Below are 17,176 nucleotides of genomic sequence, written 5' to 3'. Positions count from 1 at the left end.
AAACAGTGTACTTCTTGATAAAGATACATAACCAATGTTTCTGGCTTGAGGCCTTCCTCAAGGTAGCCCTGGCTGCGGCCACAATACAGATTCATCAGTTTCTTCTCAACTGTTATCAAACTATCCAATAGAATTCTCATGAATAAAATGATTGTGCCTTTGCACTATTTTAACTGAACCTCATTTGTTTTATTTTGAGCTACAAAGTATCTGTCATTATTTAGTAAAGGTTGACTTGTCTGGATAGCAGACAAAATGATTTTTATCCCACTGTACCTCAGCACACATGACAATATTCAATCCAATTCTCTCTGTGACTCCCTTGTGCACACATTGCTCCATATCAATTCCCCCCACCCTCGACACCTTCCCCTGTGGTTGCAGGTTGTGCCAAATTTGCATCTACACCTCCCCTTTACCACAGTCTGGGGGCCCAAACAGGCAGGATTGATTTACTGCAGCCGGAGCTCCCTTTGTGGCCTTCTCTACATTGGAGATACTGGAAGCAGACTGGGAGATAGCTTCGCTGAGCACCTTCTTTCTGTCCGCACCAGTGATACTGACCTCCCAGTGGCCAACCATTTCAGTTCTGTGTCCCACTCCCATACTCACGCATCTGTCCATGGCCTCTTGATGGGATAGTACATAAGACCACCTGTACATTGGAGGAACAACACCTGATTTTCTGTCTGGGCTGGATGGCATTAATATCGACCTTTCCAGTTTCTACTAACCTCCTTTCCTTTCCCCCTCTCATCTCTTCCCTTCCCCCTGTCTTTTTTTTTCTTAGCTCTCCACCCCTTCTTTCTCTATTCACCTAGCCATCCCTCGTCCCCTTGCTTGCAGCTGTACCTTCCCTCCCTTCTCCACCTATTACCTATTGCCTTTGCAACCACACCTCCCCTTTACTATTTTTATTCAGACACCTGCCGACATTTTTCCAGACCTTGATGAAGAGCTCAAGCCCAAAATGTCAGTTATGTATTTTTATCTTTGCTACATAAAGGAGACAGTTTGACCTGCAGAGTTTCTCCAGCAATGTGATTTTACTTTAATCCAATTCAATTTATTTCTGTCAGCACTGCCCACTCTCACACTGAACTGATGAGTGGGTCAGATGTTGTACCATCAGAATTTCCGTGCAGTTGTATACTGAATTATAAGTTTTAAAGTAAAACTCTAATGTCCTGTGATTCATGGAATTTGTGGTAATTTACCAAAATTTTCTGGACTCTGGGCTGGTCTCAATGGATTGGAAAACAGCAAATATCACACTGCTGTTATATAAAAAAAAAAGAAGGTAGACAACAGTCAGGTAAATATAGACCCATTGACAAGTGAGACATCTGGATAGAAGTTGTTCCATCAGGTGGATGCAGCATGGATTCAGAAAGGGCAGGTTATGTTTAAACCACTTGATTTCTTTGAATGTAGAGGGGAATAAGTTGATGTGGTATACTTAGATTTCCAGAAGTGTTTGATAAGTTGTTACACAAAAGACTTCTGCATAAGTTAAGGATATTTGGAACTGGGGCAAATATATGACCATGGATAGAGGATTGGTCAACCAAGAAAATGCAGAGTGATAAGATAAACAGGTGATTTTCTGGTTGGCAATCAGTTGTTAGTGTACTTTCACAGGGATCAGTGCTGGGACCCGCAACAATATTTGGAGCAGGGGACAAAGTATAGTGTATCCAAGTTTGCTGATTACACTAAATTGAGTGGAATAGCAAAATGTGTTGAACCTATAAGTAGATAAAGGATTGGTTAAGTGAGTGGGCAAGGATTTAGCAGATGGAATACAATGTTGGCAAATATGATGTTATCAACTTTGGAAAGATTAGTAGTAAATTAGAATATTATTTAAAAGGTGAAAAATTGCAGCATGCTGTTATTCAGAGAGACCTCGGAGTATTTGTGCGTGAATTACAAAAAGTTAGTTTGTAGAGGAGCAGGTAATCAAGAAGGCAAATAAGATGTTTGCTTTTATCAAGAAAGATTAAATATAAGAGCAGAGAGATTTTGCTACAACTGTACAGGATACTGGTGAGGCTGCACCTGAAGTATTGTGCATAATTTTTGTCTCCACACTTAGGATGTGCAGAGGAGGTTCACCTGCTTAATTCCAGAAATGAAGTGGCTAGCTCATGAAGGGGAGATTGAGTAACCTGAAGCTATACTCACAGGAGTTCGGACGGATGAGAGAGGATCTTACCAAAATTTATAATATTATGAAAGGAATGGATACAATACCTGAGACACAAAATAGGTGACAGAGCCTCAAGATTTCGGGGAGAATATTTGAGACAGAGATGAGTCAGAAATGCTTCACCCAGAGAGCAGTGAATTTGGATATGACTTTAATGTGGTGCAATGCAAGCCCAATTTCCCAAGATGCACTTCCAAAGACCATAGACATCTGCCAGGAATGTACAGTTGTAAAAGTAAAGTTATGACAACTGACTTAATCTTGTTTGAACCAAATCCCATCACCTTTAATTATTTGCATTGTGACTGCCTTTAAAGACCTCATCCAGATTTCATAGAAGATTGTCCATTCATATTTACAAAGCTTTGAACTAATTGTTCACGTTTCTTCTAAATACAATCTAGTAATGGAAAATAATTGAAACTGTAAAAACAGTTAATTTCTCAAAAATAATTGGTGAATGTTGTCAGAGTTTATCCTTGGCAAGTTATTTTTCTTTCTAAAAGCATTTTTAGAATGGATTAATTATTTCAATTACATTTGGATTATAATAAACCGGTACAGAAATTCCTGAAACTTCCTCTCACTTATTTAAACCTTAACTGAACTTCCAACATTATTATGGTTATGACTTTTATTTATGACAACTACTAAACTCGAAACCTTAAATTCAAATGTAGTTGGTATGACATCAGTGTTATTTTTGTGTCCTAAAAAATATATATTACTCAAGGAAAACAGCTTGGATTTGCTTTTAATTTTGCAAAGTATACTAATTGACCTCAAGGAGTAATTACAACAAAAATCAATCCAGTCTCAACTTGTGTGATTGAAAACTTAATTAAAGAAACAAATTCTGTGAATTTCAGGAGGGGAAGAAACGTTTGGAGTCAGGAAGTTTCAGTAGTATTCCAGAACTTGATATCTAGATAATTGAAATCATGGTTATCAAGAGTGGGAAATAAATAGTAGGAATCAATCAAAAACAGAGAGGAGGATTGAAACTTGAGAAAGCTCAGTTGATATTGAGAGTCTCAATCAGAGGTGGCATTAATGGACTTCATGTGTACGTGTTAGCAAGCATGAGTGAGCGAGAATTAGTGAAGACTGCTTTTTGGTACAGCAATTTGAATGAAGGTAACAACATCATTTGCTATCGTATGAATTATGTATAGAATATTAAAAACACTACAGATTACAGAATAGTTTTGGAGAATCTAAACATTGGAGACACTGACACATGTAATTTGTAGGAAAAAGTTGCTGTGAGAGTGGACAAATATTTAGTTAACTTTATGTGTGTGTGGTAGAATGTTCCAAAGGAGCTCTAGACCAGAGAGTCATAGTGTTCTACAGCACAGAAACAGGTCCCTCAGACCAATTTGACTATGGTGTCTAAGCTTGTCCCATTTGGCCTGTGTTCAGCCCACATTCTTAACATATTATAAACCTAGATATGCTACTCTTGGTCCTTACTTCCAAATCAACAATGTATATAACAGTTGAAGGTTCCAGCACTAACCCTTATGGCACTTCACCATCATTGATTGCCAACCAGAGAAACACCCATTTATCCCATCTCTCTGTCTTTTATTGGTTATTCAATCCTCCATCCATTGTCATGCATTCTTATGGATGTCTTTCAATCGCCTTCTGGTTCTTATTCATATGACTTTGTTTCAGACTATAAACAGCATTCTTTAAAGGAAGTTGAAGTTGCTAATAAATAGATTTTTAAAAAAACTTTATTTATGTAAAGAATCATTAATAGTAATACAAAGTACATTCCAAGAAGAAAATTTTATAATATACATAAAAAAATAAAAAATATTTAAAAAAAACCCAACCCCCTTCGCACCCCATCAGCTAACTCTCTTAAGGAGAGCTAAAAATATATAAACAGAAACTAAAATATATAATAAATCAAAATATATCTAAATGAATATATTCCAAATATAGTAACCACTTATTAACAAAAAAGAATAATTGTCATGTAAATTATACATAATTTTTTCCATAACAATACAAGCTTTCAATTCATTATGCCATCACATTATATTAATCACTATATTATCTTTCCATGTACTTGTTACACATTTTCGAGCTACAGACAATGCTAAATATATAAATGCAATTTGAAATTTATCCAACCCTAATCCCCTTAAAGGAATCATATAACTCATTAAAAAAATAGATGGATCTAATGGTAACCTGAAATTATATAATTTTTCCAAAATTAACTTAATTTCATTCCAAAATAGTTGTACAAAGATACAAGACCACACAGCATGTAAAAAAGTTCCAGTTCATACACCACATCTAAAACAAGAATCCAAATTACTAAAACCATATTTTTTCAATTTCTCTGGTGTTAAATACAATTGATGAAAAAAATTATAATTAACCATTCCATACTGTACATTCGTCAATTTAATAACCCAATCATGACACATATCTGCCCAATAATCTTCAGGAAAAACAAAAACCAAATCATTTTCTCATTTAAGCTTAAATATTTGTCCCATTCTGACTTATCCATATTATCTTGTAATACTTGGTACAAAACATAAATATAACCTCTTTTTGGTATAGAAGAAATCAAAGACTCGAATTCCATCAATTCAGGTAAAATCATCTCTCTACCATACATATTTTTCACCAAAGATCGAAGTTGATAATAAACAAATAAAGAATTTTCAGCAATATCAAAACACTCTTTCAACTGAGTAAAAGAAAGAAACTGATCTTCTACAAAACAATCCTGGAATGTTTTTATACCCTTAAAATCCCAACTCTTTAATTGACTATTAAACATTGAAAAAGAAATAAGTTGATTATTATATAATGGAGTTAAAATTGACAATTTACCTTTTAATCCTAAAATCTTTTTTTTAAATCCATAATTTTAACAAATGTTTTAATATCGGCATATTATATTCCCTCAACAAATTTACATTCAATCGAAATATAAATTGATGCACCTCAACTTCAGGAATACTGGCCATCTCAACTTTAACCCAACTTGGAGGCTGGTCTAAATCCATCAATCTACTAATAAATTTCAACTGGGCTGCTTCATAATAATTCTCAAAATTAGGTAATTGAATCCCACCTAATGCATACTTCCAAGTGAGTTTATTTAAAGCTACCCATGATAATTTACCTTTCCATAAAAATTCTCTCATAACTTTATTTAAATCCTGAAAGAAACTCTTTGTAAGAAAACATGGTATTGATTGAAATAAATATTGAATACGAGGAAAAATATTCATCTTAATACAATTAACTCGACCAATTAAAGTTAACAGAAGATCTTTCCACTTAATTAGATCTGCTTTAATCTTTTTTAATAATGGAACATAATTTAACTTATATAAAGATTGATATTCAGTGTTTATAATTATTCCTAAGTATTTAATTTTATCAGACCATTTCAATTTTATAATATTTTTATACTCTGAATAATCTCCTGCTCCAGTTAACTGGTAAAATTTCACTTTTAATCCAATTAACTTTATATCCAGATCATGTTCCATAATGTAATAAACCTTCCCATAAATGTGGCAATGATTGTTCTGGGTAATAAATAGATTTCTAATGTTATTACCCATGTATAAGCAATATATTTCTAATTCATGTGTAAAATGATCTGACATGTCGACTTCAAAGAAATACATTTACAATTATGCCATTTTGATTGGAAATTAAGAAAAAGTGGTCATTGGTATTGATAGGTAATTTTTATGAATACAACGTGTGATAAATCAACTAAATTTTGTTGCCTTGGGGAATATCTCACCAGTATCTGGTATCTAAGCTTTTTTTTGTATCATAGATGACATGATCATCTTTATTCTCTTAGTTATCAAATTTGTGAGAAGTTCGTTTGTATGTAGAAGATGTGTTTTGTGTATAGAAACTTGCACATGAGATTGCCAGTAATAAGACTTCCAGTTTTTTTAAATCTTGCAGTATGAACCAAAGAGAGGAGCTGGACCAACTGAAAGTGGAGTCTGCTGTGGACAAAGCCACCATTCTAGAATTAACCATGTGCCTGCAGCAAGAGAGAGAAGGTGGGTAGCAGAGTGATTATGTTATTCAGTAATGAAGTCTTTATCTGCCAGATGGAATTTACATTTTTTCTTTTCCTTTTTTTTGAGAAGCATGTTGGATGAGAGGCTCCAACAGGCTTTTGACTTTCCTGGAACATCAATTAATTACCAATGATAATTAAATATTTGCACTCTGTCAATATTGTAAAGGCTTTCTTCAGGATGAAACCATTTTTTTCATACAAAAGGCTTCATTTAGGTTTTTAAATCTTTGATAATTTAAGACAAAAGTAATATGGTTTAAATGACTTTTGCTTTAGATAAGTCATAACACTGGACAGCAAAGATTTTTCTTCCTGATCACTTGGGGATGTTTTATGGATTTTGGGCTGCTGATCATGAAAATAACCATAAAATTTTCCTATTGTATAGTTTTTTTAGATATTAACTATTTTTGTGATTTCCTGTCATATTTTAAGTCTAATTCAAGCAGACAAAACCATGAAGTGCAGCATGTCATGGAAAATTCATTTTCTGCATTTACACTTGGATTTCTTCCCTGCTGATCTTGGTGCTGTCAGTGACGAATATGGTGAAAGGTTTCACCAGGACATAGTGACCATGGGAAAACAGTATTAGGGCAATTGGAATTCATCAATGCTGCCTGTCTATTGTTGGACACTGATACGAGAGCCATCAGATGCTGAGTACAAGCAAAAATAAGCGGAAAAAGATTTTTAGGTTAGTTGAACTAACGCAATGTGTCAGCATTATTATGCAATTAATCATGCTAAATTTATTAAGTTAATGTAATTTTTCTCCAACTTCCTTTATGATACACCAAATCTAAAATTATTTTTGTATTCTTCTTGAAGTTGTCTCATAACCTCCAATTTTTTTCAAGAAGTTAACCTTTTGAAAAAAAAATGATTGTCCAGCAAATATAAAGCATGAAGAAAATCCAGAAAAATAAGTTGTTTTGTTGAGAAAGTGTCAGGTTCAGTTGGTTGAAAGAGGGATTAATCTGGACACAAGGGTTTGCAATCAAACATAACTTAATGAACACAATAATTAATAAGAGAGAGAATGTCCTCTGTGCTGGTGCTTAATACAGGGCTCTAGCCAATAAGGACGCTGAGTGATTTGAACCAGCCAATGGTAAGGTGCACACTGACCAGAAATCTTAGCCCATTCTTAACTGGTATTCTACCTGCAGTTTGTAACATCGTCTACAACTTTGTAGCTTTAAGTGAAACAAAGAGTATATCATATACTGACTGGTAGTGTGATTTCCGAATAAGTTTAAGGGGGGAGGTCATGTGACCACCAGCAATAGGCAGGGAGCCTCCCCCACACACAACACGTCAAGTGTTCCTGATGGCATAAAACTCTGAAAATATTATTTTTCCAAAAGCGTCATACCTCCCTCTAAAATCTATTGCTCTTGCTGAAATTTGATGAATTGAGTGAAATATTTATCCAGTAAAAGAAAAATTACAAGCTTATTTAGTTCAATTTTCAATTGGATGATTCCCGTTAATCTTTCAAACTTGTATCTGAATACATGACAGTAGTATTTTTTTCTTAGCAAATCATTACTTAAATGATCTAAATGAATAATAACACAAAAAGTATTGAGAAATTATGAGGATAACATAACTTTAATTGTGAGTGTCTTCCTAGATTGAAGTGAACATAGCAAACAGTGAGCTGAATTGTGAGCTCTGGTAGATAAAATAGCACATGTAAGTGCAATTGTTTCTTGGTTGAATAGGAGCTTGGATTGGCAGGGAAAGTTTATCTGAGTGCAGTGTAATATTTGATGTCTAGAAAATGGTTTATCCAGATGTTAAGGCAAAAATAAAATACTGCAGATGTTGCAAATCGGAAATAATAAAATAAAATGTGAAAGATTTTCAGTCAGCAATACATATGAAGCTAGAGTTAATAGTTCAGTCTGATGGTTTTCCAACAGAACTGGACACAAGCTGGCAGTACTGATGAAATTTTGACAATCTGAAATATTCATTCCATTTTTCTCTCTCTGCAGACTATCAGAATATTTCTGACATTTCTGTTTTAGAACTCAGATTGAAGAAGAATCACAGTATTTTGCTTTTAAATAACGTCTATAGAGGCTGGTAAAGAGGAAACCTAACAAATGCATTATTTCCAAATTATAAAGATGTCGATTTTCTTTTAAATTTTTAAAATTGAGTTTAACATATAAATCATACATACTAAGTCTACTAATATTACAAATAACAGGTCATATAATATACATATCACAATTTAATGTAAGTGCAGTTCCAAAAATCCAACCCATATTTGTTTATTTAACAATATTTCTTAAAAATAATTCTGGATAGAAACCAAGTAAACTACATTAAACAATCCTTTGGTCTAAACAAAGGGTAAAATTCTGTCTAATTTAATGATATATTCTATAGTGACCTTCAAACACAAGACAGAGAATTGCCGGAGCATCGAAACTTCTTAAATCTGCCATTATTATTATGATAATATTCTACGAATAGGCCCCACATCTTTTCAAATTGAAACTTTCTATCTATAATGTTGTATCTAATTTTCTCCAAGATTAAATAGGACATGACATCATGTTACCACTGCGTATGAGTAGGTGAAGAGTCCTCTTCCTATTTTATTAAAATTGCTCCCTGCCTATTTGGAAGAATGCCATAAGTTTCATTTGATTTTGGAGGATGGGTAAAGTGCCCTTACTATCGTGAATTTTTTATTGTCTCCTTCTCAGATTTCATTCTATTCACAGGTTGGCACACTGCCATCAAATGGAGCTGTAATTCTATTGAAGTTCAATTTTATTACTATCACTTACTCATAGAATATAGAAACATATAGCACTAAAACATGCCCTTTGGCCCACCTGTCATCCATGCCGTCTGTCGTAGTTATGCTAAACCTATTAACTCATTAGTTCTGTACCCCTTTGTGTTTTACCTGTCGATGTAAAACACAACCTTTTGGAGGAATTCAACAGGTCGTTCAACATTAGTGGAAGAAAAAGAATTGTCAACGTTTCAGCTCTGAACCCATCATAAAGATGGTTTTGCTTAAGATTCAAGCATCTGCAGTCTTCCGTGTGTCCTCAGTTTTAAACAATGCAACTGAATCTTTTCCACAACATCCTCTGGTAGCTTGTGCCTAGATATTCATTGAAGAACTTACCCTCAGATCTCCTTTAAATTTTTCTCCATTCATTTAAATGTCCCCTCTAGTTCTAGCCTCCCTGCCCTGGGAAAAAGATTCTCACGCCTCTTATAATTATATAAACCTCCATCAGATCATCCCTAGTATGACACCAGAAAGACTGGCAAATTTCTGCAGCAGTGTAGTGGAAAGTGTGCTGACCAGCTGCATCAAGGTCTGGTATGAGGACACCAATATCCCTGAGCATAAAGTCCTCAAGAAGATAGTGGGAGCAGCCCAAGATGTCAGAGGCAAAGCCCTTTCCCACTGTAGAGAATACGTACAAGGAATGGTTCTGTTGGAGCAATCATCAAAGACCCACACCACCCAGCACACACACTGTTCTCACTGCTGCCATCAGGAAAAAGGTATAAATGCCACAAGACTCACACCACCAGGTTCAGGAACAGCATCAGACTCTTCAACAACAAACAGTCAGGGATTCATTTAAAGACCCTTACTTGTGCACTTTATTGATTTTTTAAAAAATGTGCACAGTCATGTTTGTTTATATTTGTTATCTGTTTACAGTTCTTTATTTGTTTACTTGTTTCTCCTGTGTACAATTTTTTTTTGCACTACCAGTAAGTACTAATTCTGCCTCGCCTGCAGTAAAAAGAATCTCAGGGTTGTATGTGGTATATGTACTCTGACAATAAATCTGAAATCTCAACCTCCTTTTAGTGGGCTGAAACCCAGCCCATGCAACTTTTCCTTGTAACCACATGCCTCCATTCCAGGCAACATTTTGAGTGGCTACATAGCTCAGTGGTTAGAGCACTGGTCTTGTAAACCAGTGATTATGAGTTTGTTCTTCGCTAAGGCCTCATTACTGTGAGGGGCGCTTGACAAAACGGTGGCTCTCTGTCTGTCTTATAGTCGACAAAGTTAAAGAATTTCATTTATGTTACATTCTAAATTTACTATTACATGACAATAATGGAATCTTTACCTTTACCATCTCTAATGCACTCTCTCCATTACAGTCACCTCTATCCTACGGTGCACACATGCCAAACTCTGGCCCGCGGGCCAAATTTGGCCCACGATATAATTATATTTGGCCCGCAAGATCAGATTAAATGTATATTAGAGTTGGCCCGCTGGCCACTGCGCCAGTATATCGCATGCACACTGAAGGTGAAAATAAAGATGCCGGAGGTGTGAAGGGATCTCAGAGTCCCGAATCCCGGGGATCGGAGCGCCGCACTCAGCCCGCCCGGCTCCCGGACACACAGACGCGGCTGGAGTTGGGGACCATCCTCGCTGGGTCTACGCTTCAGCGGCGACGCCGGACCGAACGTCTCGTTGGCGATGCCCCTCGCTCCGTGCGCGGCGGACCCTGCCTCCCGCTCCTTTTGTTGGAGATGAGCCCGGCGCCATGAGATCGCAGTTTAATCCCTCTCCAACCATGGGAGGGGGGTGGGAGCAATGCACTCTTCTCAGCCAATTCCTCCACCGCCCCGGACGCCGGCATTTCAACGGGCGGTTCGGGTGCCTTCATCAGGCGACCTGTTGGTCCAAGACAAGGGGAGAGCGTACAAACTCCACACAGACAGCACCTGAACTCGGGTGAACGTGGAGCTGCGACCCCACATTCCACATCAGGACTGTGTGTAAAATTGGGAGCAGTGAGACGGAAGCTTATTTTGTTCCTGTGATTTAAGCCTTTCTTGGGGTGGGGGGAGGTCCTTCTCTGACCACTTGCCTAACAATTACCCTAATCAGATGTGGAGTTACCAAAATACAACAGTTCTCAACCTTTTTCTTTCCGCTCGCGTCCCTGTGCCATTGGTGCTCTGTCAGCAAGGGATTGCTTAAGGTGGTCTGTGGGTGGAAAGAAAAAGTTTGAAGACCACTGCTTTAATCATCCCTCATTGACTCGTCATGTGCACGGTTTCAGACGCTAAAGGAAATGGGCCAATGACAATGACAATGACAATGAAAGAGTTTATCCAAAACTATTATTAAACATTTATTTTAATAAGAAAAGTTTAACATTACATATGTTGAAAGAAGAGAAAACATGCAGATGTTGTTGAAAATTTTCAATAAATATTTAGTTCGGCCCTCGACTTAGTCCAAGTTTTTAATTTTGGCCCTCCGTGAATTTGAGTTTGACACCCCTGCTATAGTGCGATGACCAGGACTTCACGCAATACCCTAAGTGCACAACTAATGTTTTGTACAACTGATGCGTGACACCCCAATCCAATGTATGAAGGAAAGCATATCAAATGCTTTTCTACAAAAGAATGTAACCATTTTTAAACTTAGGAAGTCCAACTGAATAGAATCCCTATTGTTGAAAGAATGAAAACTTGGTGGGTGCTTTCCATCTTTACTCAACTTAATTGTATAGTTACAGTTAGAATTTAGAATTATTTAGAACAATTAAGAATAACTTTGTAATATTACATTCTTCCTTCTTAAAAAAAACGCTAGCAGTATCAAGCAACATCTACGGGACTACTCCCATCCATATCAATTGGGAGGTTTTGGAACATGACCAGATCTCCTTAGTTTTTGTGGACCTACTGTTTCATCATCCTCCGCACTATGACATGTCATATCTTTCTCCTCCTCTAGTATTGGTATCACCAGATTTATTTGATCTTGTTCCACAATAGGAGGTGTAGGGGTTGCCTGGGCTTTTGGACAAGGTGCCAAGTCACGAACAGATACAATAGACTCCTGTCCATCTGGGTACCTGATGATTGCATATGTTGGATCACGGTCAAGGAATTCAACTTGATCTACAAGTGCTTTGTTCTTATTACTCCTCACAAATCCTCTTAGTAGGGTCCAGGGGTCATTAGGCAGGAGGGCAGTGAATTTTCATGGGATGAACGGCGTTGGAATGCAAAAAAATTGTTAATTTGTATTTGTTGCTGTACACAACAGCAATCTTTGGGTGTGTAGTATCTCAGGAAGCACCAGTTCCCAATGTTTCTCAGGCAGGTTACATGAGCTAAGGACCAAATGGACTGCATTCTATATGATGCTGTTGAACGCCTCTACTGTCTATTCCCAATTGGATGGTATGGGGTAGTATGACTTGTGGCAACCCTCTTTTAGGAGAGATAATCTTTCAGATCCTTAGACATGAAGGTGCTCCCTCAATCAGAGTGCATGTAATTTGGCATCCCATATAGGCTAAATAGCAGATCCAAGCATCTGATCACTGTTGTAGTATGCATATTGGGACATGGGAAGGCAGATATATGGGATATCTGAAGCTGTAGGTAAGGGTCCCTTGAAATCAATACTAAGCTGTTCCATAGGTTTTGTTGCTTTGATAAGAGTTCCTCCTGGTGGGTGGTAAAACTGAGGCTTTAGTTCAGCACAGACCCTGTATGAAGCACAAGTCTTGATATCTCCTGTAGAAAAGTGGAGATTCTTTACTCTAACATAGTGCAGCAGCTGAATTATTCCTGGATGACAAAGTCCATTGTGAATGTCAGCGAGTGTGGAGGTAGTAAAGGCTGAACAAGTGTACAAGCCTGGCTAAATGCATCAGGGACCACATTCTCTTTCCCAGGATGGTACTTTATTGTGCAACTAAATGCTGCAAGTTCCAGCCTCCAATCTTGAATCTTTGCATTCTTTATCTTTGTATGCTTTTTTACTGTCAAGCATAAAGGCCACTGACCTCTAATCAGCAACCAAACTAAAGTGGCCCTGTGCCAGGTAGTGGCTCCATTTGCGATCTGCCTCAATGATGGCAATCACTTCTTTCTCTACAATGTGGTACTGCAATTCACTTCCTTGAAGCATCTGACACAAATACAACAGACCATCCTCCTTGGTTAAGGACAGCAGAAATAGCCACATCAGATGCATCACACTCTACCTCAACGGGTAAGTTTTCATCCACCAAGTGCAGGGTGTCTTCCTCCAACTCTCTCTTTTGTAAGTTAAAGGCATTCAGGGCCTTTTCCTCCTTTGGAAACCTCTCTGTATCAGTTGAATCTTGTTAGAAATCCCATGAATCCATTTGGCATAATAAGCAAACATCCCAAGTAAGGAATGCAAATTTTTTGGTGTAGGAAAGTCTTGAAGTGGGCAAAGTCTCTCAGGATCTGGCTTAATTATACCATTCCCCACACAGTATCCAAGGACATTAATGGAATTCACAGACTCCACAGTCTTTGAATCATCAAGTGTTAGGTGCCTCTGACTGATGGTCTTTTGGGATTTCTTTACATTTTGATTATGTCCTTCCTGTTTATGTCCAGCAATAGTGATACTATCAATGTAAGAGAAGGCACCTTGCAGTTTTCCTTCTCTATAGCTCGTTGGAAGGCAGCTACCCCATTTTTGACTCCAAATGAAATCCTACAATATTATTATAAATGTCCACTGGCTTCAAAAGCCATATACTTCTTACCTGACACCTTTAGTGACACTTGGTGGTAGGCCCTTTTCAGGTCAAAGGTATTTTGATCCTGATCAACTTTGCTAAAGTGTCTTGATTTGGCAGCAATTGGTTTACAGCTTGGTGATCAGTTTGGAAAAAGGGATGGCTCTTCTATGTTTGCTGCTGACGTTCACAGAAATGATCAGCACCATTCCCAGTTGGCTCTGACAAGGGTCCTCTATATTCAAATTTCACACTCAGATGCTGATGCTGGAAAACCTGGCCAAGTATTAAGTCAGAACAGAATGTTAGTTCTTTAATACACCAATTCACGTGGCAGTGTATGATTGGCTATTAAGATTAAGAGTGAGGTCAACAACAACATATCCTTGGGAACTAGTGATAAAATGTTTTCTGAGCCATAGCCATGTCTTTACTGGATAGATAAACCTTCAGTTTTAGTTCCTGCATGACTTTCTCGCTAATGTAACTATCAGTGCCGCATGAATCCAACAGAGCACTTAACTTTTTACCATTCACAGTCACAAAGGTTGCAACTTAAGCAAGTCCTTGTGGCACATGAGTAAGTGTAGCCAATACCTGAGAATTGACCGCTTTTGCCACTGAGCTTGGCGAGGCCTTGGATTTGCACAAGTGGCCATAAGTCCCTTCTTTTTTTTTAAATTTTTTATTTTTCACACCATAAATCACAATAGCCATGATATACACTTTTTCTTTTTCACACATTTACAGTGACTTTTTCTCCCCCCCCCTCCCTCCTCCCAAGCCACCCCCCACCCCCCCCCCTCTCATCCATTTTAGGTATACAATCTAGGTTGCATTAATTCAGTCAGACAATGTTGTCATTCAACAAAAATACACCAGAAATTCTACAGAGTCCATTCTTTTCTTTCCTTCTCCTTCCATCAACTTAGGTAATGTTTGTCCCCGGTAGGTTTTCGCTATTGTATTTAATGTAAGGCTCCCATACTTGTTCGAATATTTCAATATTATTTCTTAAACTATATGTTATTTTTTCTAATGGAATACATTTATTCATTTCTATATACCATTGTATTTTCAAATTATCTTCCAATTTCCAGGTTGACATAATACATTTTTTTGCTATGGCTAGGGCTATCTTAACAAATCTTTTTTGTGCATCTTCCAAGTCAATTCCAAATTCTTTATTTTTTATGTTACTTAGGAGGAAGATCTCTGGATTCTTTGGTATATTGTTTTCTGTTATTTTATTTAATATCTGATTGAGATCATCCCAAAATTTTTCTACTCTCTCACATGTCCAGATTGCATGAATTGTTGTTCCCCTTTCTTTTTTACAACGAAAACATCTATCAGATACTGTTGGATCCCATTTATTTAACTTTTGCGGTGTAATGTATAGTCTGTGTAACCAATTATATTGTATCATACGCAGCCTCGTATTTATTGTATTTCTCATCGTTCCAGAACATAATTTCTCCCATGTTTCCTTTTTTATCTTTATATTTAAATCTTGTTCCCATTTTTGTTTAGTTTTACCATTTGTTTCCTCATTCTCCTTTTCTTGCAGTTTAATATACATATTTGTTATAAATCTTTTGATTAACATTGTATCTGTAATCACATATTCAAGGTTACTTCCCTCTGGTAAACTCAAATTGCTTCCTAATTTATCTTTCAAGTAGGATCTCAGTTGGTAATATGCCAGCGCTGTATCTCCAGTTATATTGTACTTATCTCTCATTTGTTCAAAGGATAAGAATCTACTTCCTGAAAAACAATTTTCTATTCTTTTAATCCTTTTTTTTCCCATTTTCTAAAGGAAAGGTTGTCTATTGTAAAAGGGAGTAGCTTATTTTGCGTCAATATTAGTTTTGGTAATTGATAATTTGTTTTATTTCTTTCTACATGAATCTTCTTCCATATATTGAGGAGATGGTGTAATACTGGAGAAGTTCTATGTTGTACCAATTTTTCGTCCCATTTATATAATATGTGTTCAGGTATCTTTTCCCCTATTTTATCTAATTCTAATCTCGTCCAGTCTGGTTTTTCCCTTGTTTGATAAAAATCTGATAGGTACCTTAATTGTGCGGCTCTATAATAATTTTTGAAGTTTGGCAATTGTAAGCCTCCTTGTTTATACCATTCTGTTAATTTATCTAGTGCTATCCTCGGTTTCCCCCCCTCCATAAAAATTTCCTTATTATTTTCTTTAACTCTTTGAAGAATTTTTCTGTCAGTTGTATTGGCAATGCCTGAAATAAGTATAGTATCCTTGGAAAAATGTTCATTTTAATACAGTTTATCCTTCCTATCAGTGTTAGTGGTAGCTCTTTCCAATGCTCTAAATTCTCCTGTAATTTTTTCATTAGTGGATTGTAATTGAGTTTATATAATTGGCCTAGATTTTTGTTTATTTGTACACCTAGGTATCTTATTGCCTGCATTTGCCATCTGAATGGGGATTCCTTCTTAAATTTTGAGAAATCCGCGTTATTCATAGGCATTGCTTCACTTTTATTTACGTTTATCTTGTATCCCGACACTTCTCCATATTCCTTCAATTTCTTATATAGTTCTTTTATTGATAGTTCTGGTTCTGTTAAGTTCACTATCACATCATCCGCAAATAGACTGATTTTATATTTCCTGTCTTTTATTTTTATTCCTTTTATATTATTATCTATTCTTATCGATTCTGCTAGTGGTTCTATAGCTAGCGCAAACAATAATGGTGATAGTGGGCATCCCTGCCGCGTTGACCTGCTTAAGTTAAATTGCTTTGATACATGTCCATTTACTGTCACTTTCGCTAACGGTCCCTTATATAATGCTTTAATCCAATTAATATACTTCTCCGGTAAACTGAATTTTTGCAATACTTTGAACAAGTAATTCCATTCTACTCTGTCGAAGGCCTTCTCTGCGTCTAAAGCAACTGCTACTGCAGGTGCTTTATTTCCTTCTACTGCATGAATTAAGTTAATAAATTTACAAATATTGTCTGTTGTGCGTCTTTTTTTGATAAATCCAGTTTGGTCTAAATTTACCATTTTCGGTACCTGTTCTGCTAATCTGTTTGCTAATAGTTTAGCTATTATCTTATAATCTGTGTTTAGCAGAGATATTGGTCTATATGACGCTGGTGAGAGTGGATCTTTCCCTTGTTTTAGTATCACTGTAATTATTGCTGTTTTACATGAATCTGGTAAGTTTTGTGTCTCATCAATCTGGTTGATTACATCCAGGAGGGGCGGTATTAATAGATCTTTAAATGTTTTGTAGAATTCTATTGGGAGTCCATCCTCTCATGGTGTC

The 17,176-nt window shown here is 36.5% G+C and overlaps 1 protein-coding gene across 17 annotated transcripts in view; it reads left to right on the top strand.

Annotated features, from left to right (window-relative positions):
- Positions 1-17,176, top strand: part of cntln (centlein, centrosomal protein) — a 608,473-nt gene that overhangs the window by 249,742 nt on the left and 341,555 nt on the right. For all 17 annotated transcript variants that reach the window (XM_069924314.1, XM_069924366.1, XM_069924398.1 and 14 more), the window contains one exon: positions 6,185-6,285. In XM_069924314.1, coding sequence (XP_069780415.1) covers positions 6,185-6,285 — 101 coding nt within the window. The remainder of the gene's footprint in view (positions 1-6,184; positions 6,286-17,176) is intronic.

This window comes from Narcine bancroftii, chromosome 1 (genome assembly GCF_036971445.1).
Source record: "Narcine bancroftii isolate sNarBan1 chromosome 1, sNarBan1.hap1, whole genome shotgun sequence".
Taxonomy (NCBI): Eukaryota; Metazoa; Chordata; class Chondrichthyes; order Torpediniformes; family Narcinidae; genus Narcine; species Narcine bancroftii.
The sequence above is the reverse complement of the archived record's forward strand: the minus strand, read 5'-3'. Positions and strand labels throughout refer to the sequence as shown.